The following is a 26,140-nucleotide window of genomic DNA, read 5'->3' as shown; positions in this document are numbered from 1 at the left end:
ATTTCTGCATAGCCAGTAATCTCTAACTGTGCCAAAGCAGCCATTCCACTCTTAGGAACCCATTACCTATTGCTGTGTATTACGCTATTAAAGTCTCCTTAACGGCTAGTTTAATTTATCATCCGATATATTTATCTTAATTCTGCATTTCTGTGTGGTTTGGGTGATGATATGAAAATCTGTTTTATTTCCTCGCACATCTGTTATCATCATAAAACACGACCGAGGCCTAAAGCTACTCTGAGAACTGAGGTATTTAAGCTCCAAATAAAAAATCCAGTCTTTGTCCTTTCATTCTTTTCAGCTACTTCCTTAAAGTGTGCAAAGAAAATCAGTATTACTAGAATAAAACAGTCCAAACTCTAACACCAGTGTAGGACATTTTGACTGGGACTGGCTAAATACTACATTACACATCAAAGACATAGTTAAATAGATATGCAGTGCACCTCATCTTCAGATGGAAATGAAGATTGTGTGCTGGCTGTCCGGGTCTTCTCCATCACAGATGCTTCACAGAGAAGCAGGGTAATAAAATATGCTATTTAGAGGAAATAGCTGACGGTTATTAAATAATCATTTGTAGCGTTTACATTTCCGTTAAATTGTTTCGTAATAAAAATGCTCTTCTCTCCACAAACACACCACAGTGTGGAGGAACACAGATCTATATTTTCCAGCAGACCCAGCTTTGCCTAAGCTTGGATTCAAATGAAACAAACCCAACAGGCCCAGTGTGAGTCGTGCACACCGGCCTCGAGTGGCTGCAAGCTTCTACACCTTATTAAGCTCCTTGAATCTAACAGTGTCCCTTTCTCATCAACCCCAGGCCCGCCGAACAGTTCAAATACATTTATTTTCTTACTAATTTGCTGAAAGTGACTGGAGACTAATACACGGGTTAATGCTGAAGTTCAAACTGAGCATTGTTGTTGGTACCAGAGATGCTGGTGTGAGTATTCCATAAACTGCCGATCTGCTGGGATTTTTCCACTAACCGTCTCTAGAGTTTAGAGAGAAAGATCTCTGTGCGAAAACGCCTTGTTGACATCAAAGATCATCAGGGAAAGATCAGACTGCTTTAAGCTGATAGGAAGGCAACAATAAGTCAAATAACCACTTGTTGCAGCTAAGATATGCAGAAAAACACCTGCGAATCCCTGAAGCAGATGAGCTGTGGCAGCAGAAAACCACACTGAGTGCCTCTCCTATCAGCTAAGAACAGGAAACTGAGGATAACGTTTGAAAAAAGATTCACCAAAACAAAATAGAAGATTGTAAAAATGTTGCCTGATCTCATGAGTCTCGATTTCTGCCGCAGCTTTCAGATGTTGGGTCAGAATTTGGTGTAAACAACGTGAAAGCAGTTCAGGCTTGCTGTGGTGTGATTGTGTATGACCACAGTGAACCATCTTCTGATGGCAACACAATCATCTCAAACTGGTGTCCTGAACACGACAACGAGTTCACTGTACTCGGACGGCGTCCACAGTCACCAGATCGTAGAAAACAGATAAGCAGTCCATACCATAGATCGTTTTAATGTTGCTGTTTAAACTGCAGCGTCTTCTTACACCCTCCCACTCATCCTTTTACTTTGAAGTTTAAAACTTTTCCTGTCATCTCCCGGAAATCTTTACCGCTGAACTTTAGGCTTTCATCATCATTTTGTTGCACCTTGTAACATTTTTATACCACCTCTATAGCTCCGCTTTTGGGCAAATACTTGAATGGTGCTTAAAATAAATGTGAGATTTATTACAAAGGTTGGACAGGAGGGGTGGATGTGTGGGTGTCTGCTGTGTGATCTTGGCTACAGTGTGATCTTAATGTAGCCGGGCGGCCAGATGGCACACAAAAGCCGGAGAGTGAACAGAGAGTGAGGTGCGTGTGCACAAAGAGAAGTCCACACACACACATTGGCTTCCACTGAACAATAAATGTACCCATTGCAACTGTTTCAATAAGCAAACTTTCCAGAAGTTCCACACAGATGTAGGCAAACGTGTACACACGCAGTTGCATGGCTTCGTGGGAAATTAGAAGCATGTGCATGGTGATGGACTGCCTCTTGGCAGACACACAGATGGTCAAGCAAGCGTTTGATGAGAAGAGATGAACAGTCGCACGCTCCCTCATGCTCTGTTGTACAAAGATGGACACATGCTTGGATCAGACAGACGAGCGCGAACGCACAGCGAGAGCCAAAATGAGAGGAAAACTGAGACGTGGGTGGCACAAAAAGACGAAGTTACCGCCTGCATGCCTCACCTGTTTTGCCACCTCGGACAGCAGCAGCGTCTTTCCGGTGCAGGGTCCCCCGTACACCACTAGAGGGCTTGTCCTGCTCCCCTTAGATGGCATCAGATACTCCTGCACGTAATCCAGAGACTCGGTCTTGTACTCGTAGAGGGCCGCGTAGGACTTACACAGGGACAGGTGCTGCAGGATCTCGTCGTACAGCGGGTCAGACTCCGTGTCAAAGTTCTGCTGGACCGTGGCCTGGATGATGTCCACCATGTCCTCGTAGAACTGCTTGCACAGACCTTCTACATAGTGGCTTTCCACTTCTTGGGAGTAGCCTAACTTCATGTCGCAGTGGGTGACAGAAGAATAGACGCGGAGATTGGAGGCGGCCACGACCGTGGGGATGAACTCATCCCGCACCTTCAGGAGGCGTTCGTAGGCCTCCTGGTTGCGCATGACCCGATCGCTGCTGACCACGATGTCCATGTAGCGAGCCATCTCAGGGAGTTTGGCGAAGCGGTCAAAGTTGGAGATCTTGCGAATGTAGCAGACACATTTCCTGAGAAAGGCAGGCGTTTGTTTCCCAAGGGCAAAGTCTAATTCATCCTCCAAGGCTGAAAGAAGAAAAAAGACATTTTTTAATTGATCATATTCGAGTAGCACACAAAACCCACGAGCAACCTGCAAAGGTAAAAATTCATGACATGACACGAGCAGAACGGAACAGGTTTAAGGAGCTTTTAGCCTCCCATTATATTTCTCTTGAATCTTATTCACAAGAAGGTTTGTAAAAGTCTTACAATGCAGCTTTACTGAACTGTATCACAGGCTCGCCCACAAAGAGCCCACTGACTGAAACTCTGCTTTCAGCTGAGCTCACAGGGCAGTCTGCTAATGACGGAGGGGAAGAGACAAAGAGTGAAAGGAATGCTGGGAGTTCTGGGAGACGGCACAACTTCCTCCACAGACTCTTCAATTAATGTGCATAAAAACTAGAAGCGTCCTTGTTATCTAAAATGATAAAACTCTAAGCGACACTCCTTAATTAGCTCGTATTATTCCCGATTTCCACAATTTAAACGACTAAACTGTGCCTGGTTGATAAGACTGTCATTAAAGTGTCATTAGTAGTGTGTTGTTTGCACTGTGACAGCATCAGAAAAGAAAAGCAGATGGACCGCCTTTTATAGAGGTGACTTTTAATGCAGAGAGAGTCAGAAAATTAGATGCAACTTCAGCAAGTTGTAATGATTTTAATTTCTTATTTTATTCATTTTAAACATGCATCGGAAATATGGCTGCCCTGAGAGTTCATTTAGATTCATATTCTATTACTCTCATTGTATACTTGCAATGACACATTGTTCTGCAGTCACACTAGAAAAACACCATGGTTGGAGACTGCAGCTGCAACTTTGTGCACTTAACTCGCAATCCTTGCCTTTGAAATAACTGCTTCTGAGACGGGGACCAGGTCTGCACCAATTGCAGTCAGTTGCTGTCTTCGAAGCAACTTTGATGCATCAAAGTGGCAATAAATAAGAAACAATCAGAAGCCAGTCTCTAGTATTCAGTCGGTTTGTGATTGAACGCAGTCGCGTTATCAACTGTGTGAAATCTGCTTGTGATGAATGAAATGCAAAAATCTGTTGCCATCTACTTACAACCAGGGCAAGTGCCACCACATACATCTCCATTTAGACACACCCCTGCTGCTATGGGGCACAGACAACACAGAAAACAGACTCGCAACAATAATAATAATAATAAATAATAATAAAAAGTTGTGAAAGGCAACCATCAGCTTCTTTCTGATTAAAAAAAGAAGGGTTGTCTGACACTGCGACACGCTGCTTGGATAAATAACTCAGAAGAGAGGCGAATATGTGATCGATCAATCACTGTCGTCCGCTGAGGTGACTCTGATAGATCCTGATTGCATCTCATCTCTTGTTATCAATTTAGTTACAAGGTGACAGGCTCACTTATTAAATATACGGCCTTTGCCGTGTGATTTTCTGTTCCCCACAAAGGTTAATGTTGTTTTTATTCCAGCCAGTTGCAACCTTGGCATACAAGTGTTCTTTAATTGGGTATTTTATGTTGTGCGCATAAAACAACTTTTTAATTTATTTATTAGGAATAAACTCACCGTGTGTTTTATTTACTGTAGCAATCGAGGCTGCGACCAACAAACTTTTTTCATTATTGAACAATTGTAAGGAGAAATTAGCTGGCTTTTATTGTAACATCATTGTAACAACCCCAAGCCGACTTTTTAAAACTTGAAAACATCCAGCGAGGTATCACAGAAGAAACAAATCAATTTTTTAAAATCTAAAATTCCAATAATTTTCAAAAACCAAATGAAAAGCCAGAAACATAAAAGTGAGCAGCAGTCCAGCAGACAAAGACGTGTTCCTATTTGAAAAGAAGGTATCGAGAAAAGTATGACATGAAAAGAAAAAGCAGACGTGAAATTTACCAGAGCAAAGGAATTTCTTGGCCTGAGCGCTCTTCATGGTCCCTTTCTCTTGCAGCTGCAGCACCGCCGTTCGGAAGATCCTCTTGATCTCCTCTGACACGTTCCTCCAGGCCTTGTCGTTCTTGGTCTTGACTACGCTGCTTGACTCCATCTAAGCAGAAGAGGGGGCAGAGAGAGGACAGTCTGACTGCACAGCATGGACTCTTACCATGTACGGAGCGAGTGCTGTCACTCGCTTCTGTGCAAGAAGACGTGTGCGGCGACACAGGAAACATTCAAGTGTTTCATATGAAACAAGCTCATCATAAAGCTGACTTTAGCTCCTCTCCCTTTAGGTTCATTTTATTCTGATTGGTTGCCACATGCAAACAGAAGGTTTGAAGAAAAGGGGGTGGGGCTTCTTTGCTCATAAAGATGAACATATTAGAGCTATTCCTCTAACTGAGAGTCACTCAAAAACTGTCTACAAAGAAGCATGGATGTTCTGAAGAGATTACTTGGACTTATTATATATGCCTCACTAGTACATGATTAGACCCTGTTTTGCCTTCAGAACTGCTTTAATTCTTCATGGCACAGATTCAACGAGGTCCTGGAAACATTCCTCAGAGATTTCTGTCCATACTGACATGACAGGATCACGCAGCTCCCATTCCACAACATCCCAAAGATGCTCTACTGGACTGAGATCTGATCACTGTGGAGATCATCTGAGTACAGTGAACTCATTGTCATGCTCAAACAACCAGTGTGAGACATTCTGAGCTTTGTGACATGGTGTTATCAGAAGATGGGTTCACTTTGGTCATAAAGGTTTGGACATGGTCAGAAGTCAAAGGAGCTTGCAAAGAAAAGCGTCTGGACTTCTTTAAGTTGCTTGAAGACGTTTCACCTCTCATCCGAGAAGCTTCTTCAGTTCTAAGGTCAAATGGTGGGGAGTCCCCGATTTAAACCTAGTGGGAGTAACCCCCCACAGAGGGACAAAAGGACCCCCTGATGATCCTCTAATCGCCTGGGCCAAGGTGTGAAACTGGGTGTGGGTCCCAATCAGCCAGGGTTTCGGGTGAGCTCATTGTGAAACCTGGCCCCACCTTATCATGCGAATTCCTGAGATCAGATGGCTCAGGATGTGAGTGGGCGTTAAGGCGTCTGGGGAGGGAACTCAAAGGTTTATATCTGGGACTCTCCACCATTTGACCTTAGAACTGAAGAAGCTTCTCGGATGAGAGGTGAAACGTCTTCAAGCAACTTAAAGAAGTCCAGACGCTTTTCTTTGCAAGCTCCTTTGACTACGATGACCTGGATGACTGAGAACCTTCACAGACAGACATGGTCAGAAACAATACCTGGCTGTAGGCTGTGCTGTTTAAACGTTGCTCAGACTTTCAGATTTTTCCATCGCCATGTTCAAAGTACCTAAAATGATCTTTCTTCCTCATTCTGATGCTCAGGTTGAAGTTTTTGACCCTACAAATATCTGTGTTAAAAAATGTGCGACGAAGTGTACCTAAAAAAAATGGCCGGTGTGTTTATGTATGACATCGAGTAAGGAAACGCAAAACGACTGGTTCTCTTTAATGCTTAAATCTTGAATTTTCTCTGTGATTATTTTTATCATCAAAGTCTTTCACAGCACTTTTTTTTTTACTTCAGCGAAGCTCAAGAGAACATCAAGATGGTGTACTTAAGAAAACTGAGGCGTACTACTTCTTGAAAGTTAAAGGCAGACCTTGGACGTTTTATTTAAAATAAATGTTGCTAACAGATTCTTTAAGTGGCTTTTCAGGCTGATTTGCAAGGATGTGAAACATTTAAAAAGACAAAGTTCACTCATCGACCTCAAAGAACAGCTGCTCTTCTTTTTCCTGCACGCTGAATTTAATTCATTCCACACAAAAATCAAGGACACGAACAGCGGGAGCCTCCTGTTAGTGTGACTGAGTGCGATTGAAGCTCTGGACTCACAGAGTTCTGGTAGTTCTTGAGCATTTGGGCTTTGGGTTTGAGGTAGTATGCGGGTGGCACCGAGTTTTCATCCCTGCAGTACCACTCTTCCAGGATGTGTGTGTCCAGCCCCGCCTCCACCGCTGCATCCAAGATCATCTCAAACTCCGCCGATTCCACCTCCCCCGGCACTCGGATGCTGCCGTACTTTTCTCCCACCAGACCCTGATGGAAAGAAAAAGGAGAAGGAGAGAAAGGAAGAGGGCGAGGTGAGAAGGAGAGGCGGGAAATGCGTCTCGTCGCGACAGTTTCGGGGGCTCTATTTTTTGGATCAGTGGCGCGGGGTGAATGGCGAAGTCAATGATGCGCACAGTGCGACTTATTTAAAGCAATTTCAGAGCCACGGGCGCACACGCGGTGCGGTGGGCACATCAAGCAGCCACTTTGTGACGGCAGGGATGTAACTGCTGCCGCAATCCCCACTCCCGTGCGCACCGTGCTGAGCGATGACAGCTTTATGGAGGATGGAAATTGCTTTACGCGACAGTTACAGTAAGGAAATGATGCGCCTCTTTTCCCCACACAGAAATATTTATTCGGTGAGGGTTCAGAAATAATGCTCACCAAAAGTTAATCACTATCACACAAATATCACAACATACAGCGCTGTGAAAGAGAAACCTTTAGTTTACAGAAGGAGACACAAGCTTTCCACCAGTTATTTATTTTATTAGTTACTGTTTGTTTAACCCTTCATACATGAGCCAGAAACACTCAAGACATTAAAAAAAGCAGGTAAAGAACCATGAAAATGTCCTAATACTGTTTCACCTGTTCTGCTGACTTCTATACACTTATGTTCCCTAACTCAGGTCCGTGAGTCGTTTGGTACCGGGCCGCGAGAGTTGAGGTTCAGGTGTGAAATGTATAGTTTTCAGGTTTTTTATCGTTTTTCAGCGTTATTTTGTTATCGTTTTTATCGTTTACTCGGTTTTCCTGGGTCTTCTCACGTGTGTTATGAATAAATTTTCTTTTTTTCAGTACCGGTACTGGTTTTATTTTGTTGTATTTATCTGAGACACCTTAAAGGCCGGTCCATGAAAATATTGTCGGGCATAAACCGGTCCGTGGCGCAAAAAGGTTGGAGACCGCTGCCCTAACAAGTCTGTCTCTTGTCCGGTCTTCCTCGCCTCACCCCCAACCAGTCGCAGCAGATGGGCCTGGTTCAGTCAGAGGTTTCTTCTGGTTAAAGGGGAGGTTTTCCTTCCCACTGTTGCCAAGCGTTTGCTCACAGGTGGCTGCCTGATTTTTGGGCTTTCTCTGTGTTATTGTAGGATCTTTAACTTATGTTTTGAGACCTCTGCTGTTGCAATTTGGCACTATTTTAATAAAACTTTTTTGAATTTATGAATGGATCCAAACGAGGTTAAAAAGGTAAATGGACTGCTTCTTATTTAGTGCCTTCTTACTATACATGAGCACCCAAAGCGATTAATACATCATGCCTTATTAACAAGCATTTTTTTTTGCACAAGGAGCGATTTGGGCTTCGGTTTCTTGCCTATGGGTACTTTAGTATACAGACTAGAGCAAATCGTCAACCTTCTGATGAGTAGATGAGTTGCTTTACCTCCTGAGCATCGGTCAAGGCAGTGACTTTGAGTTGGCTACTCAACAATCAGAAGCCTTGTGTGTGTGTGTGTTCAGATGCTTGTTAATGCGCATATGAGCTAATTACATGGCAGCAACTTGATGTTTTCAGCTGCTATATTGATGCTATATGCTAACCTGTCAGGTTGACTGATGATTACACCATGAGGTGGATAAGCAGTATACGCTTTTACCCACAGAGCTCAGAAACTTTTTTTCGTGACAACTCAATCAAATTTTTGTCTTTTTACTCAAACAAAAAGACTTTTTTTTACTTGTTATGCCAACCAAGCACTAGCAACATGTTACTAATGAAGTGGCCGGCAGGTATGCATTATTTTCTCTTCATGCTGTATGCAGAGGTGCAGACAGGCAACCAGTGGGATTGATCTGTATTGCAGTGGGTGGGCAGTACACAATGAATACCGTTGCAGTATTTTTAATATTTCCTAAACCTATGCTAACACGATGACATGAGAAAAATACACTTCAAATTATTTTGGTGCCTGGTAGCCAGTATTGTACGTGTCCACAGGCAGGTTTCTGCACGCAAGCATGAAAACGAAAGTGCTCCGACTCTCCTGCAGGCACAAACACAGACCTGTCTGCATCCTGCTTTCAAACTGAAACCAACCCGGTGGCTAACATGCAAACATTCTTATATATTATGGAAATATATACACCTGAATGTATGTCATTTGAAGAGGGAAATAAGGCATGAAGCTGCCATATTACACAGGACTATTTTTCAGGAGTTTGCAGAGGCATCTGATTTAGGCTTCAGCTTCATGCAAAAAAGCAGCTGCCAACTCGGCCCTTGTTGCTCGAAACTCAGTGTATAAGGCATGTTGAGGTAGATGTTTTTATTATAATACCTGTTCTGATTTTTCCTGAATCTTGCTTCTGACATGTGCTTTCAATACAGTAACAATTAAAATGACTTAAAAAGGGAACATTTTCAGAGGTTAGCGCTGTTGCCTTACAGCAGGGAATGGTCTGGGTTTAAATCCACCATCTGGCTGGACTGCGTTTGTGTGGTTTTACCACCTTAAGTATTCAGGTTTCCTTTCAGAATCCAAAGAGATGCAGTTAATGAGAACAAGTTATTCTAAATTCCCCGTATATCTGAATGGTTGTCTGTCTCTTTGTCTCTATCTTCTAGTCCTGTCACAGGCTGTACCCCATCTCCTGCTGTCTCCATGCAGCTGGAATAGGCTCCAGCCCACCTGTAACCATGAGGGTGATCAAAGTCAAGCATATATACATATATAGATATTAGGGGTGCAACGATACACAAAATTCACGGTTCGGTTCGATACTTTGGTGTCACGGTTCGATATTTTTTCGATACAAAAAAAATGTTCATGCCTTTTTAATTTGTCATTTATTAAAATTATAAATATATATTTTAACTCAAAAGTACAGTTTTTAAATTTAACCCTAACCCTTGTGCGCGTTTTTTATTATTTATTATATATATATACTGCTACTTTTACACACGGACTCACATAAGCTCAGCGATTCTCTGCGCGATCAACCTCTCACATGTTTAAGCTTGCTGCGGGAGATTTCACTTGTCATGTTTGCATAGTAAGCTAACGATTAATAAGACGATGTCAGAGGAATTGGTGCACAAATTATCATCACTCACAGATCAGTGCTGTCATTGCAAAGTGAAAGCAAAAAAACAAGCGCAAATTCAAACGCGATTTCAATATGTCACATATTGACAGTGGCTCACCGATGCCAATGACATAATTACCCAGCTACATTTCTGAAAGAATGCAAAAGCATTGACATATATTTTTCCTACAATAGCCCGACGGGCAGGGAAGAGATAGATTTTGGTAGCCCGACTGGAAAGATCGCTAGCTCCGGGACGTCGGGCTAGCGATTTTGCAAGCCCTGTATCTGATTGAGGAATCACTCATCTTTGGAAAAGAGAGTTTATTACAGAGAAATGTCTCTTTCCAAAATAAAAGCTATACTATCCGCTTCTTCTGGGCTATATTCTCAGCAGCATAAGGAGAATCATGTGCTAACAGCTGTCTAAATGACTCGGCTAAAGTTAGTAGCATGCTTGTTGTTTTTGTCTTTGCACTAGGATGATGTCGGCGTAAATGTGCAGTCATATTCGTTGTGTTCCCACTAGTGCTTTCAGGTTAATCTCGTTGAAATGACCTTAACGCCACAACACGGCAAATCTCCGTTAACGAGCTACCGCCGATCGCCCCGTGCATGGGGCTAGACGGCCAACACGTTAACGAGCTAACTGCGCTAACACACTAGTTCACACCAATGTAATTAAGAATTGCATGGCACATCCAACATACTGTTTTACTTTAGTCCATGACTCGCTTACCTTCAGGGTCATACGTCACATGAAAACCAAAATAATTCCAAACGCCAGATCTGAATGAGGGTGGGGGAGGTCCATCTTGCAAGGAGAGCTTAACTTCTGTCTCGCTAGCTTGCCCTGCGCTCTTCCTCCTGACTATGCTGTCTGTGTTGAGCGCTCAGTGGATCTGAGCTCGACAGTGCAGCCTAGGCGGAGTAGTCGAACGCAGATTCACTGAGCGCTCAACACAGACAGCATCGTCAGAAGGAAAGTTGATAAAATAAATTACAAATTTTGTATTGTTCGATACATATGCGTACCGAACCGAAAGCACTGTATCGAACGGTTCAATATCGATACGAATATCGTTGCACCCCTAATAGATATATATATATATATATATTCAAATAAAGCAGAGTGCACCCTTAAACATAAGCGACAATCTCAAAAAACAGATTTGTTCTGCTGGTGCACAAAAACATTTGAATGACAAGTGGCTGTAAAATGCACAGACATGGTCCAAATTTTCTAATTCCCAGTAATAAGCAGTATTAGGGAAAATAAGCAGATTTGCTTTTCATATAGAGCAGACGGGGCTGTTTTGAAGGAAAGGAACTGAATGCACTAATTAAAGGGAAGTGGAAGTTAGGATTGTGAAATTGAATTTGTGTGCTATAAGTAAAGGTTATTATCATCACCATCATATGCCAAGCCAATACCCACAATCTCATCCACAATCTTCTAAGTCAGATGCAAGAACACTGCAAAGAGTGGACGAATAATTAGGCAGCATCGAATCAAATCACAGCCTCTTCATCCCGCTATTATCTCGAACTCCGCGTGGCATATCTGCCAAGAGTTCCAGTGAGCCGTCGAGCTTCCCGTCAGCTTTGGAGTGACAGCACATTCAATACCACTAGAAATCATCTGGGCCATTTTCTGGCGCCTTTCTCGCTGCTCTCTATCAGCCTCATCTGAGGACAATGAGAGCAAAAATAAATAAGATACTAGAAGACCTCCTTTGTAAAACCAGCTGATCTTTACTCCACGTGTCATGACACAAACCGTGCGAGCTACAAGCCAAATGACGGCGAGCTCCGATGAGCAGGAAAGCCACGCGACAGTACGCCCCCCTCTTCAATGACGATTCAAAGCCGTTCCACGCTGGACTTCTTGTTCTCTTGGCAGTCGCAGTGGGAGAAGATGCAGAGAACGAACAGATGACGGCATGTGTCCGTAGGACGGCCTACCGTCGCCTGAGTGAGATTCATTTACATTCAACCAGTTTTGTGTCCATGTAGCGAGCGTTCGTTTGAACGTACAAGATGGTTGTGTCAGTTGCTTCGGAGGAGGAGGTGTGCCGTGTTTGAGTGCAACAGCATATTAAAGATGGTGCTCTGGCAACAAAAAGCAAAGCTAAGGGCTTTTATGAAACAACAGGCTTAGCGCTACTGTGACTTTATTTCCAATAAAGCAAGAAGCCCATTAAAACAAGAATGCCAATGTGAGAGCAAAATAAGTGCCAGGCAAATTTAAAAGACAGACACAATACAAGCAAGAAATGTCAGGAGAAGGCTGGGATTCCCCCTGTGCGCGACTCCCCGCCTGCTCTTCCTGCCAAAATAAAGAGTTTCACAGAAAAGTAGGGCAGGCTGCTCGCTATCTTCAGTTGTGTCATGAGCTGGATCCAAGCCCAAAATGTTTCAAGTAACGAATGAACTGTTTGGCTCAGAGTGCTCCAAATAAGAGAGAATGAAGAAAACCATGTGGTTTCTTGTCTTTTTTAACATTTGCACTCCAAAAACAAAGACAAAAATATCGCATTTCCTTTTGTTACTTAAACCAACAAACAACCTGAAACCTCACTGAGATCAATGTGATAACACAGGTTTTGTGTTCTGTACAAGCAGCAACATCTGAGACTGAGCTACTGGGACAGCATGAAGATACATGTGCAGGAAGTAAGTGTGCAAACCTTCAGCCACCAAACTGGATCTGTGCTCTGGTGTTGGTGCCTTTTGGAAAGATTTTCACTGCCCTTTGACCTCTTCGTTAGGAACACTGGGTTGGACCCAAGTTCAGAGCTGTTTTGATTCTTTATGGTTCAACGAGGTGTTCCAAACGTCCCAGATTCCAGGTTCATGTTGACATGTGTTTCTTATCCTGATCGAAGCAGCGATCGGAAAGGATGGACATGGTTAGCAACGGTATTTAGGTGTTTAAATGATGCTCTGCTGATACTAAGGGGCCCAAAGGGTGCCAATAAATCCCCCCAACACACACACCATTACACCACAACACCTGTTGTTTACACCAAATTCTGATCCTAAAATTTGAATGTCGCAACACAAATCAAGACTCATCAGATCAAACAATGTCCTGTGAGCCCACCAAAGCTGAGGCCTTAGCGTCCTGTTTTTTAGCTGACAGCAGTCGCACTCGGAGCGGTCTTCTGCTTTAAGGTTCAATGTTTGTCCAGAGACGCGCTTCTGCATTTAGGTTACTCTTTCTTTCCTGTCAGTATGAAGCATTCTGGTCACTTTCAGACCTTTTTCTTTAAACCATAGAGATGGTCGTGAGGGACAATTTCAGCAGATCAGGAGTTTATGAAATACTCAGACTAACAACCATGCCACATTCTGATGCTCAGTTTGAACTGCAGCAGGTCGTCTTGACCATGTCTACATGTCGAAATGCACTGAGATGTTATGTGATTGGTTCATTAGGTATTTATTCCAATGAGCAGTTGAACAGGTGTACCTAATAAGGTGCCTAAAGTTTTTCCTTTTTCTCAGGAGAAAGTGTCCAGTGGGCTTGTACAGAACTAAAACAACACTCAAACCAACTGATGATCACGTTTTCCTTTTTAAAGTGATCTTGTTGGGGTCCCTTGAAGATTTTATAAATGTAACTCTATGTGTCTGACTGACATAAGCTGTGAGAATCTGTGAGAATTTGTTTTTCTCGTGCAGTGAGTCTATTTGCTTTAATAACTGGACAATCTAATTAAATCTGGAGGTTAAATTTGTATTTCAGCATTTGTATTTTCAAACATATTTTAAAAACTGGATAGCACTGCCTATTCTTGTATATCAGATTGAGTTTAAAGTAGCCTGGCTCTATTGTAGCAGCAAGTACAACAGAGTAGAATACAGTGGATGTGCTCTAATGAACTATAATAATAATAATAATAATAATAATAATTGATCTTAGAATGAATGGCCATTGGTCTTTGTAGTTAAGCTAGCTGATGGCTTTCTTCAGAGCCAAAAGAAACACAGATGTTCTTCCACTCCTCCAAACTCTATATTGAACTCACCTCTTGCTACAGCACCATACACGCTGCTCAGGCACATGGAGAAAGCCACAGAGTTCAGCAGTTATCCACATTGGGGACACTCAGGTGGGCAGTGACCATTTTGATCCAGCCATTTTTTTACGTTATGTAAGATCAACCTATTTCAGAATCAATGTTTAGGTGCAGCTTAGATCTTCCAGGAACCTGTGAACACTGAAATGCCCTGCAGGTCAACTCATCTGCCTACCTCAGATGACCTTCTGTGACTCACGGCACTGCAGTGATGTGTCGGAGAGGATGGAGGCACTGGGCTGAGCTATAGTAATACTGAGTGTGTGTGTGTGCGTGCATGTGTGTGTGAGAGAGAGAGGTAGAGAGAGGAGAGAACAGTCACTCTCCAAGTTGCTGACAAAGTCTCTGTCAGCTTGCATCCCAGTGATGTAGGGCGAATGGAGTAGCTGTGTGCATGCACGTGTGTGTGTGTGTGTGTGTGTAGAGATGGGGATTAAGATAAAACCATCTGATGCTTCCTATCAAAATTACAAAATCAGGTGTTCAGATGCCTACACAGACACAGACACTCACACCAATCCACCCGTCTGTCACTTCTGTCACCTACTTAGCTTACTGAAGTCAAACTGTAAATGAAGAAACAAATAAATTGCAAATATTGTCCGGGTGGCTTTAACACCCGTGTCTTAGCCGGAGAGCAGATACGCAATGGTGGATTACTGCCTGGAAGCTGACAACTTCCTTCTTGTGTGTGTGAGTGTGTCACTCCATATGCTAGTCTTTTGAGAGAAGTTACTTCTTAATACACTTTAGGTTGTGCAGAAAACACATGAAGCCAAAGTGGCAATAGCAAAGCACACAGTGGCCAAATGGCAGTGCCAACTCTGCCTCCCTCCCGCTTTCTCTACTCTGTTTTTTTTAATCCTTGAAAGGGGGGGGGTGATGGTAAGGGGCTATATACTCTGACTAAGTGCACTTTATCTGATGAGCCAGCTGAGAGAGGCAGCAAAGATTTTGTGCACAGCTACAGTATGAATTAGCAAATCAATCACTCACACGGTCAATTAATCAATGAAACACACAGTCAACTGTTCGGGTATTTGCTGCATAAGCTTTTGCACAGCAGAGGGAAATATGGCTCTGAACAGAAGCAGATGATGAGAGAAAAAAACGTTTTTTTCTGACACTGAGAGCTGTGTTACATCTCACTATGTGCAAACTGGAGCCTATCAGCATGTAGTATGTGCCAATCGTCATGGTAATTTTGCAAGAAATTAGTTTTTCACCATCATTTTGACTTCACTAGAACAGAATGGTTAAAAAACTGTTCAAATCTGAACTGATTTGTGTATTCTTTATCCATGTCATACTGTTTCTTGGTGCAGTCACGTTCTCCTCTGATTCATCTACTGTCCATTTACTTCTTCTGACTGGCTGTCCTAAATAGATAGAATAAACCAGCCTTTAGAGCTTATACATGACGCCAATGCAGAAGTGCAAAAACAGCATATTTTCTAGGATCTACTTGAGACTGGCTCCAAAAGGACTCCTGTGTTACAGCATGAAAAAGCATGTTTGGGGCCTAAAATTAGTTTTGGCTTCCTGGAGTGGGGTGAAAAATTTTTTTTATAGCCCATCGATCCATTACTGAGTGACTGATAGGTCTTCTAACACAGGCAGCTGAGACTCATCCACGACTTGGATTGGACTTCTTCAATGTGATTATGCTGTTTGTTATATTTGGAGCACAATTAACGTATTATCTAACGAATGTTATGATGTTGCATCCACCCAACATGTTTGTGCTTTATATGGGGGAGTGAAATTCTTGGATTTTTATTAGTTGCTTAGCACTAATCTGATATGTATCTCTGTGCATTGCACATATGCAGTTTATAAATCCAGTTTGATAACCCAGCTAAACAGCACCAGCTGATTAGGGCACTCAACTCTCTCATCCATGTACGGTAACTTGTGGCTTTAAAAAAAGCAATACTGCTAAAAGCGAAACTTTTAAATGCAGATTTCAAAGTACATGTATGATACGCTAGTATATAATATGAAATATGGTAAGTGAATCCAAATGCATAAGTGCCTTGAACCTGCCTTTTTTTAAATTCACTTAATTCACACCCCTGCAGTACCTTTGCAGCCCACCAGGGGCCCGGGCCCACACTTTGGGTTTCACTGGTCTGGGGAAACGGCCTGCTGACTCTGTGAACACTTCCTGCAGAGTTTATGATCCATTTTGTGAATTTGGGTCATTCTGAGTGTCAGAAAGGAGGGTTGTCCAGGATTTGCTCATTGGCTAATGATTTGATTAACAAGTCATTAGCGAATGAGTGGGTGGGTTCAAATTCAGATGCACCCCCTCACTTGTTACAATTTTGATATGCCAAGAAGAAAAAACTAATCTTATCTAATGAGGCTTCAAAAATATGACTTCATTAATGGCCTGGTGACAGCCTATCCGGTCGTTAAGTCTGACGTCACTAGCCGTGTCTGGGTCTAAACTCCGCTGCAGGTCCATATATCAAACGATCACTATGGCATTCCTGAGAGTTGAAAAACTGTCTAAAGTCTTTCATCTTTAATAAAATGATCAGCGTTCTGCTCTACCAGGTGTAACAATTGAGTTTAACATCCAGCCATCCATGAAAACGGAATTTATGACATTTAACGGAGTTAGAAGTTAGCAGGAAGTTAGCTCGCTAGCTTCTATCTAAATACAATATAGCATGTCCTGACTGCGGGGTTTTGGAAACAAATTAAAACGTACAGCTCTGTTATCACTTCCAGCATAAATGAAGACAGAAAACTAAACAGCAGTGATGTTTGTAGGGTTACTGAAGTTTGGCTAGCTGGTATATAATGATGTGCTACGTGACCGCTAGCGACACAGCTATGTTAGCATAATATAAACAAGCTAACTTTTTTTCCCACTCGATAAAAGTTAACGTGAGTGTTGTCGGTGGTCAGGAACAAATGTAATTGCATGGCAGGATGCTGTAAAAGGACCAAACTTCAGCCAGGAGAACAACTGAGATAATCCATCCACAATACGAGGTTAGTCATTCATATACTGCTGCATGGGCTGGGCTGTACATCCTAAGGTTTTAAAAACTGAGCTTAAATAAATGATTAGCGGTAATAAAAGCAGAGGGAGGTCAACAGTGATCACTGACTGTTTTAGGAGCTTTTTGAGATTAAATAGAAGAAAATACATAACATTAAACATGTTAACAACACAAAAGCCATATTAAACGCAGACTACTTTAGGCCCGGAAGTAGGATTCGTCACGTCATCACTTAACGACCGGATAGTATGAGCAACAGGAGGGCGGAGCTTCTTTGCAACCTGTGTGTCTCTGTGTATTTAGGGTATTTACTTCCTTTGACATCAAACAGGCAACGAGTGAAGAAAACTGCCTCAAACTCAGCATCTAAAGCTGTCTGAAGGCTGAGCTTTGCACATGGGAGGTCTTCTTTAAATGAACACTGGAACAATATTTCACTCCCACATGTTTTCCTGCTGCTTTAAGAAGCCCCTAAAATATATCCTAATTACTCCTGCATGAGTAATGCATTGTATAAAAAAAACTGCAGCACCCATTTGAAATTCATGAGCCTTTCTGTGGCATGATTTTTTTTTAAGATTTGCAGCTGAGTGGGAACAAATGCGTTCAGGAGAGTAAGAAAATATATCCAGATGGACTAAAATAACAGTAGATGATCTGGATTTTGAGTTGAAGGTTAAGATAAAGAAATAAAAGGTCAAGAAATGTTCCCACCACTTGAAAAGCATTTGATTTTCTGAAGCTGTGAGGAGCAGCTTATCAGTGCAGTCAAGAGCTGGGTAGGTTTAATACCAGTATGCATCCTGACCCTCAGTACAAACACTCTGTGGCCAAAACTTGCTTAGAATAAGCGCGTCGGATGGATTTGCATAAACACTTCACACTGTCCAAGAAGCTACGCTTGAATCGGAGCAATCTTTCCACAAGCATGAAGACATAATTTCCAGTATCATTGAAGAAAAGAGGTCTGGGATATCGTATTAGCGCTTACATCATGTTAACTGAATGGAGGAGAAGCAGTGGGAAACAAACACGAGCTACAGTATCCTCAACTATCCTCTTACATCCAGTAAAGCTGGGGAAGCAGAGCCGGAACAGTTTGCTGATACGTTTCCTTGAGGCGATCAAGTTTTAGTTTAGTTTAGTTTTTTTGTAACGGGGGGAAATCTGAGACCACTGGAGAGCGAAGGACAAGAAAAGAAAAAGGAAAAGGAAAAGGAAAAAAAAAAAAGTCATGGCTCATTGTCATGCTTAATCTCCGGGTCAGTGACACCATCACCATGCCAACCCCTACCATCGCCATGGAGACCAGCTTTATTGCATCGACAGGTTAGAGAAAAGCCCCTCGTAGCCAGGTGTGTGTGTGTCTGTTTCACAGCCCCGCACTGGCACCTGTCTTGTGTTGAGTTGTGCATTTTGAGTGACGCTCGCTGCATGTGGCTGTTACTCATAAAGAAAGACTGACACATCCAATAACAAAGCTGGTTATATAACAGTCGAGCCTGTCTTATGAAGTGAGGCGACTCCAAATCTAGATGGTCGCACATTCTCGCCGTGCCTCTGGTGTTTCTCTCGCTAACACTTGCAGCGCTGTGAAAAACGTATTTGTCACACTGACATGTTTCAGATCATCAAACACATTGTAAATACAAAATGCAGTTTTTAAAATCATGTCTTCATTTTTTAAAAGAAAAAGAGATCCAAGCGTACCTGGCCATGTGTGGAAGTAACTGCCCGCCCTTGTTAAATCATGAATTAACTGTGATTAGCTGCATTTTTTTGACACACACAGGCCTGATTACAGCAAACCTGCTGAATCACCTCAACAAAGCCTGTGTGATGACGTGAAGCAGGCTGAAAGATCCCAAAAAGCAACATCACGCCACGATCTGAAGAAGCAGCTGAGAAACAAAGTCACTGACATCTATCAGTCTGTGTTATAAACAGGTGATGCTTGTGTGTGACAGGTGATGCAGCTTTGCTGACGTTACTTAAAGCTGATGGTGGGAGGGGCTAAGATGATAGAAAGGCAGGAAATGAGGAGGCATGTCATCCTAATTAAAAACAGCCTGCATGTGTGTGCTGCAGCTGGGACACCTGCACCTCATCATTGAAAGCTGTGATGCCAGACCGAAGCTCTCAGCCCACCTTCATTTTGCTTCTTAAATGGAAATCAAACTACTGTTATGAAAGAGAAGAATTCCTGTAGAAGGAAAGCTCACACTGCCGTAGTAGTTTCTCTTTGTTTTCTTTATTTGCTTTGCAAATTATTTTATATAAGCAACATCATTGTTAGTTTGCTGAATTTTGATGTGTTTTGTTTTGTGTGAGTGTTCTCCAGTTCTTTACTTTTCTTATAGTAGGACAAGATTTTTTTTTATTAACAAATGTATTTATTTTCCAATTTTATTTTGCTAATTTACTGTCACTGAGACTTCTATTCAATTCAAACAGTTGCCTCAAGGTACTTTTATTTCAACATTATGCACTCCACACTGTATATAAATGCCACTTGTTTTGCACATATTCAACTCTGTATATTTTATATATTTTATTATTATTATTATTATTATTATTATTATTATTATTATTATATTTTTTTTTTATTTTTTTTATTTTTTACTATTTAATTTGTAAAAATGTGTATACACACACACACACACACACACACACACACACACACACACACACACACACATGTAGGAAAATATTTAGTATACACATCCAGAAATGCATACACTATTATATATTGTACATATATTTATTAGTTTCAGGTTGGCCATTCTTGTATTTTGCTCGTTTGTGTTGTTATGTTTGCACATCTCTGTTGCTTGTGGGGCTTGCACACAAGAATTTCACTCGCATGTGCTGTGCCAGTGTGCCTGCACATGTGATGTGACAATAAAAGTGATTTGATTTGATTTGATTTATAATATATAATAAAGACCCTACAATAATACAGAGAAAACGTCAACAATGAGACGACCTTCTTTGAGCAAGCGCTTTGGTACGGAGCCCCACAAGGGACATGGGAGAAATAAAAATGAACATGAACTTTTGCAAGATAGTTTTAAGATTACTCTTTCTTACTCTAAGTAGCTGCCGCCATTGTTGGAAACTGAAATTGGCTGGGCCGCGCTATGAATTATGGGATAGGTTGGAGAACAAAGGATACACCCAACCCATCCATCAAATTCGGGGTTAATGACGGACGCATTTGGAGTGGCCTTCGAATTGGAACAGCCTTTGTCGCCTGGCTGTGACGTAATCGACCTTCAAATGCGACCTGCGAAGGAGCAGCCTATTTTGCGAGATCTCGCAAAAGTAGCTCAGGAACTCGCAAAACTTTAGCGAGATCTCACAGAAGTTCATCTTTATTTTTTTTCTCTCCAATGTCCCTTGCGGGGCTCCGTACTTTGGCGATAGTGGGATCCTTTTAACAGGAAGAAACCTCCAGCAGAGCCAGGCTCAGGGAGGTTGGTTGGGGTTGTTCTATTTGGTTAACAATTAACTTGTAACTCCCACGTCCAACCATTTCAGTATTACTGTAGGGTCTTCACCTTACAATGTAAAATACCTTGAGCCAATTATTCTTGTGTTTCACTACAGCACTAAAATTGAACTAAGCTGAAACTTGACTGCAGAACTCTGTAAGGTTGTGGCTTGATCTGCTGAAAACTTCACATATTGCCCAACCATGATCTATAACTTATATCATGCTCTTATTGGATGCTAGCAACAGAAACGTGTTAAACTTATGTAGCTCGAGAGAGGAACGGCTCGAGGCATCTGCACAGGAAACAATTCACTCATCCCTTTATTGCTGATGGTTCCCAGCTCTGATCGCCTTTACTGTGTTTACCAAGGTGTTACATGTCAATCAAAGGTCTCATCTGTAATCACTTCAACTTTGCCAAGAAGGTGAGAGGATTGTCTGATTATCGAATGCACACGAGCTTGCAGGTAACTTTAGAGAAGAGAGAAGTAAGAGAACAAACGTGGATCTTTACCTTATAGTATAAAGCACCTTGAGGCAACCGTTGCTGTGATTTGAATGTGAACATGTGGCCATCTCAGTAGCACAATATTGCAGTAGTTTAGTTAGTGCATGCAATGGTGTCGTGGTTACTGCATTCACTGGGCACAGATCAGTCAGGAATGGCTTTAAAGCTGCCAAACAAACCATGCAGCGCTACCCGCTGTGGCGACCCCTTGTGGCAAGAGAGAAAATGAACGTTTTTGTTTCAGTTATTAGAAGCGAGATATGTTAGACAAGGTGTCAAAGCTGTGAGTTAGAATCTGAGTACAGCACAGCATGGAAGCATATGTAGAGAGCCATGTACGTACCAAACAAAGTGTAAAAGGTTTCCTGTTGTTTCACAGATCCTCTGTAGCAGCAAGAAACACACCTACACTACACGTCAATCCTTTCCCTCTGTTCCCTCTGTAGTGTCTGCATGCAGGAAAAAAAGTAGCTTTTCATAGTTTATTCCTTCATCTCTTTCCTTTCTTCTGGCCATCCCTCCTCTCTGGTCGATGCACTGGGCTCTGTGACAGTCATTGTGGGCTGCATACCCGGCAGACCTGTCTGTCTTTGAAGTCTCCTCTTACTGCCACGTGTTTGTGTATGTGTGTTAGCTGGGGTGACACTTGGACAGCCCCTGAGAAGGTCTGAAGATAACTGTGTCTGGAAACCACGAGAGACTGCAGCTGAGTTTGCAAGGATGTAAAATACAAAAACAAATAAGATAAATAAACGTAAAGGATGCAAAATGAGAAAACTGAATCCTCACACAGCCTCACATCCTTAAAACCTACGACCTACCTTGTTGTTGAAACAACAAGATCTTAAATTCTGTTGACATGCTCCCCATCCTCACATATATATCTAGGTCTACCGCCCTGTAAAAATAAACGGGACTCCAGAGACAGCTCAGACAACCCAGAACTGTCATAAATGAGGATCCAAGTCCCAGATCAAAGGGCCCGCCGCCGCCACTTTGAGCTCCCCAGTCCTGGAAACGGGGCCGCCATCCCGCCCGAACGGCCTGCGTGGCGACGACAGGGAGCCGCGCTGCAGGGAGCGCAGCAGCTGGCTTTGACAAGTCTGAATGGGACTTAATCCTGTGGAGGTGTTGCGGACTCCTCGGCATAAATACATTCACCACGGGGAGCGCAGGACTAGAATATTCTATTAAAGATTTAAGCAGCCAGATGGGGGAGGATGTGTGCATGCTTGTGTACGGGTGTGTGGAACAGTCTCGATCACCCAAAGTTAGAAAACACCCGAGGTGATTCTCAGTCTCCCTCAGGTCACTGTGCTCTGTTTGCAACGTCCTGTGAGGGTGTTTGTTTGTACGCTGGAAAGTAGGATAGAAGAAGAAAGGTGGATTGGAGACAGCACAAAGGGGTGTGTGTGTGTGTGTGTGTGTGTGTGTGTGTGTGTACCTGTGTCTACTTTCCCTGAGTGTGCAGTGTGGTGTTGCTCGGAGGTCAGTTGGGGTTAAATTGGTGAAATTGCAGCAGGGACAGAGAGCGGAGAGGCGACAGGAATGAATGAAATCAGTGCGGCGTGTTCAACACTACGACAAACACCGGGCAGCGGCACAAAGAGGAGGTTGTGCCACTTCCTTTTAAATCGCATGTGATCATTTTAGGCCAGTTTAGCCTGCTTGGGCTGACGCTATATCACAGAAACATTGGGAAATGCTGCGACAGAGTGCCGGGAGAAAAGATGTCGCAAGAAGTGCACTTCCATAGAAATCTTTGAGCTTGCAAACTGTTGCATATCCACTCAAAACGCTTACAATGGTTATAGCACTCATGCTTCAAGGCTGATGTGCACTTAGTGGACTTTTGAGGAACTGCAACCCTTAACTGCAAAGGCTTCATTTTACAGCTCCAAACAAAAGCTTGACTCTGGTTTCTCACTTACTTACTCAGCTGAGGTCGGTTTACGTTCAAGAAAACTGATGAGTTAGGAGTCTCGATGCCATATTAAGAACTATTAAATATACTGTATCCGTCCAGCGAATGAAATTTCCCCATGCGGCATTAGGTGTCTTGTTTTAATCGGCTGGAGGAAGTGCTCGAAATAAGTAGCCTCACTCCACTGGATATGAGGTACGATGAATCTGAGATGTAGTGAAATGTGTTTGTGACAGACGGCGATGACAACAGCTGAATTAGAATAGCAGTAGGCAGCAGTGCGTGGACGATAGGAGAAGAAGGAAATACAAAAGTCATTCCGAGGATGGGGATTATTCCCTCTAGAGACCAGCGCTCCTGCTACACGCATAATGCATTATGTCTCCCTGTGATCTCTCACCTCAATTTCAACCTCTAGAAATGGATCTGTTCCATTTGAATAATTCACCATCAATTTCTCTTCCTGTCGTTTTCCTCGGTGCAGTCCTGTCTCCATCCTTTCCTCCTTGGGCCTGGTTTTTTTTTCCTTTTTATGTGCCCTAAAATTATCTAAAAAAAGATCACTGAACTGTCAAGCGTAAAGATGTATCACACCATTCTCTCTCCTTCCAGAGGTCTTCACATCTTTAAGCGCATCTTTAAGTTTGCATTGAGCTTCCAGCGCTAATACAATCGCCATTTGTAGGAAATACTGTCATATCATTCATGCTGACAGGCGACAGAGCATTTTTGTTACTTTGGTGAGGTAGTTTTATTTTTGTTACTGTTCGAATGCTATTCTCTGAAAGGAGGATGGCCCCTTTAACAACTGTACACGCTGAAAAACAGAAAAAAGGCGGCCCATGTATTGTCGTATTGTCCGCTGTCAAACAGAATAAACACACATTGATTGCACACACACTCCACACAAAAGCTGCACAAAAGGATTTCGAAGGTTCGTCAAAGTCTTTGTTTCAGCACAAAGACAGGTCTAAAAGTAAAATGCGATTTCACTCAAAGGAACGTGAGCCCAAAAACAGCCCAGTTTTAATCCCACATCAGAGGCAAGTAACGAAACGAATAACAGTCGCAGAAGGAAACGCTTTCTTCACAGAATTTTTTGTACTTATCGTGTAAACACAAAGTCAACAGATCATTAAAAAGGATAACCTACGCAGTGCACGATACTCACGACAAAGCACGGTCCAGCCGAGGTCTTCAGACATTCCTCCAGGAGTTTCATTCTGAGTCGCTGCAGCTCTGGACTGTCCCACTCCTCTGGATCGACCCCCCAGTACAGGTCCACCACCTGAACACGCAAACAAGCAATTCTCAGTTTTAATAAGAACAAAGACAAATTAGAGACATGCAGAATCATTATTGTTCTGGAAATTGTGCCTTGCAGCAGCTTAATACTTTATAATTCATTACCAGTTTAGGCAAAATATATTATTATTCCCATCTGCACTCATTTAAATTCGGTGCTACTTTTGGAGCTACAGTTACTGTAGCATGGCTCATGACTCAATAGCTTGTAGAACCACCTTCAGCAGCAATGATTTTATCAGTGTGTCACATGGTTGTGGAGGATTTTTAGCCCACTTTACAGCGCTGCTGCCTCAGTTCATTGAAGTTGCATTTCAGTCACGCTGAGGTCTGGACTTTGACAGCAGTTTGATTCTTTTCTTTTTCAGCCATTCTGTTGCAGATTTGCTGTTGTGCTTGGGCTCGTTGTCCTGTTGCATGACCCAGTTTCAGCTCTAGCTGTGGGACAGATGACCTCACATTTGACTCTAGAAAACACTGGTGTACAGAGGAGTATATGGTCAATTCAATGACTGCATAGTACCGAGTTCCTGTGGCTGCAGAACAAGCCCACTCCTCCACCACTGTGCTGACAGTTGGTATACCATGTTTATTCTGTAATGCTGTTCCTGGCTTTCGACAAATATGGCGCCGTGCATTACGGCCAAACGTCCTCACTTTAGTCTCGTCCGTTCTAAAGGACGTCGTTTCAGACGTCTTGTTGCTTGTTTAGATGCAAATGTGCAAACCTAAAATGTGCTGCCAAGTTCTTCTTGGGGTGTTTTCACACCTGCAGAGTTTAGTCAGTTTGAATCAAAGTCAGGTTTGATTTCCCTTTGTGAACACAGTAATTACACCTGGGTGTGGACCAAAACAATCACACAAAGACTCTGTAGAGGGGGTGGTAGTGGCCCGGTACCGAGCTCTAGAGCAGTCTGTTTATGGTGTGAATTTGATTTGAGCCAACTACCAGGTGTATGCTGAAAATTTAAGCTAAACACCTACCGTACACAGGTATGCTTCACTTTCTGGGATGCACCAGAGTACTATAGATGTGCAGAGTATACAAATCGTCAGTACGGGCCAGCAACTAACCATAAAATTAATGTAAATTCTCCCTGTATTCTGTCACCCACAAACAAAAGAAACTAAACCAAAGCTACAACTTTACAAACGCATCAACATCACGAGTTCGACCAATGTAAACCAACTACAGGTGTGAAGACCATCCGACTGCCAAAATGTATGCTTTAATAAAGGTGCTCACAATTACTGATGATCAGTTAAGTGTATTTCTTAATTCCTATGGAAGCAGTAAGGGTGTAGTTTTTATAGAAAACCTTTCAGAAGAGAGCAGGACACAACAGCAACACTTATGATGCCACATCAAACAGAGTGGGTTGCAAAGCAGCTTGCAGTGGTAAACGAGCCATCAGCTGAGGCGGGCTGGCATTAAGCTCAGTCATCATTATCTAACATCCTATAGCTTACTTAAACTAATCTCATAATCAGTCTCCATAAGAAAAGAATAAATAATTCACTGAAGCGTTCTCCTTTTCTTTTAAAAAAATAAAACTATGGATTTCGTGCTGTAGCTGGAGAATATTTGCAGATCCCAGAAAACTCTGTTTGGCAATAATTTAAAAACTTACAGAATGGCCAGTTTCTGTGGACACACTGAAGCATAATAAGCTTAGCCGTATAAAACAGAGGAAATCATTTAACCAAAGTAGTAATGTATTCACGGAAAATTAAGGAAAACTGATGCCAAGTTTTGTCATTTCACAAAAGGGACCACGTATAATTAAACAAAGCAAAACGTCTCAAAAGGGGATCAGCGGGCTTAAAGTCTGCAAATCAGTTGAAGCAAAGCCAGT

General features: G+C 42.5%; 1 protein-coding gene across 1 annotated transcript in view; it reads right to left on the bottom strand.

Annotated features, from left to right (window-relative positions):
* The window catches only part of nwd2 (NACHT and WD repeat domain containing 2), a 56,731-nt gene that overhangs the window by 6,280 nt on the left and 24,311 nt on the right, over positions 1–26,140 (bottom strand). The window contains exons 4-7 of the mRNA XM_085349546.1: positions 24,151–24,267; positions 6,698–6,901; positions 4,733–4,883; positions 2,272–2,861 (exon numbers count right to left, since the gene is read on the bottom strand). Of these exons, the coding sequence (XP_085205672.1) occupies positions 2,272–2,861; positions 4,733–4,883; positions 6,698–6,901; positions 24,151–24,267 (1,062 nt within the window). The remainder of the gene's footprint in view (positions 1–2,271; positions 2,862–4,732; positions 4,884–6,697; positions 6,902–24,150; positions 24,268–26,140) is intronic.

This window comes from Diplotaxodon limnothrissa, linkage group LG3 (assembly GCF_057381915.1).
Source record: "Diplotaxodon limnothrissa isolate DT_005_m linkage group LG3, D_limnothrissa_male_GT1.1, whole genome shotgun sequence".
Classification (NCBI taxonomy): domain Eukaryota; kingdom Metazoa; phylum Chordata; class Actinopteri; order Cichliformes; family Cichlidae; genus Diplotaxodon; species Diplotaxodon limnothrissa.
This window is presented reverse-complemented; position numbering and strand designations above follow the sequence as displayed.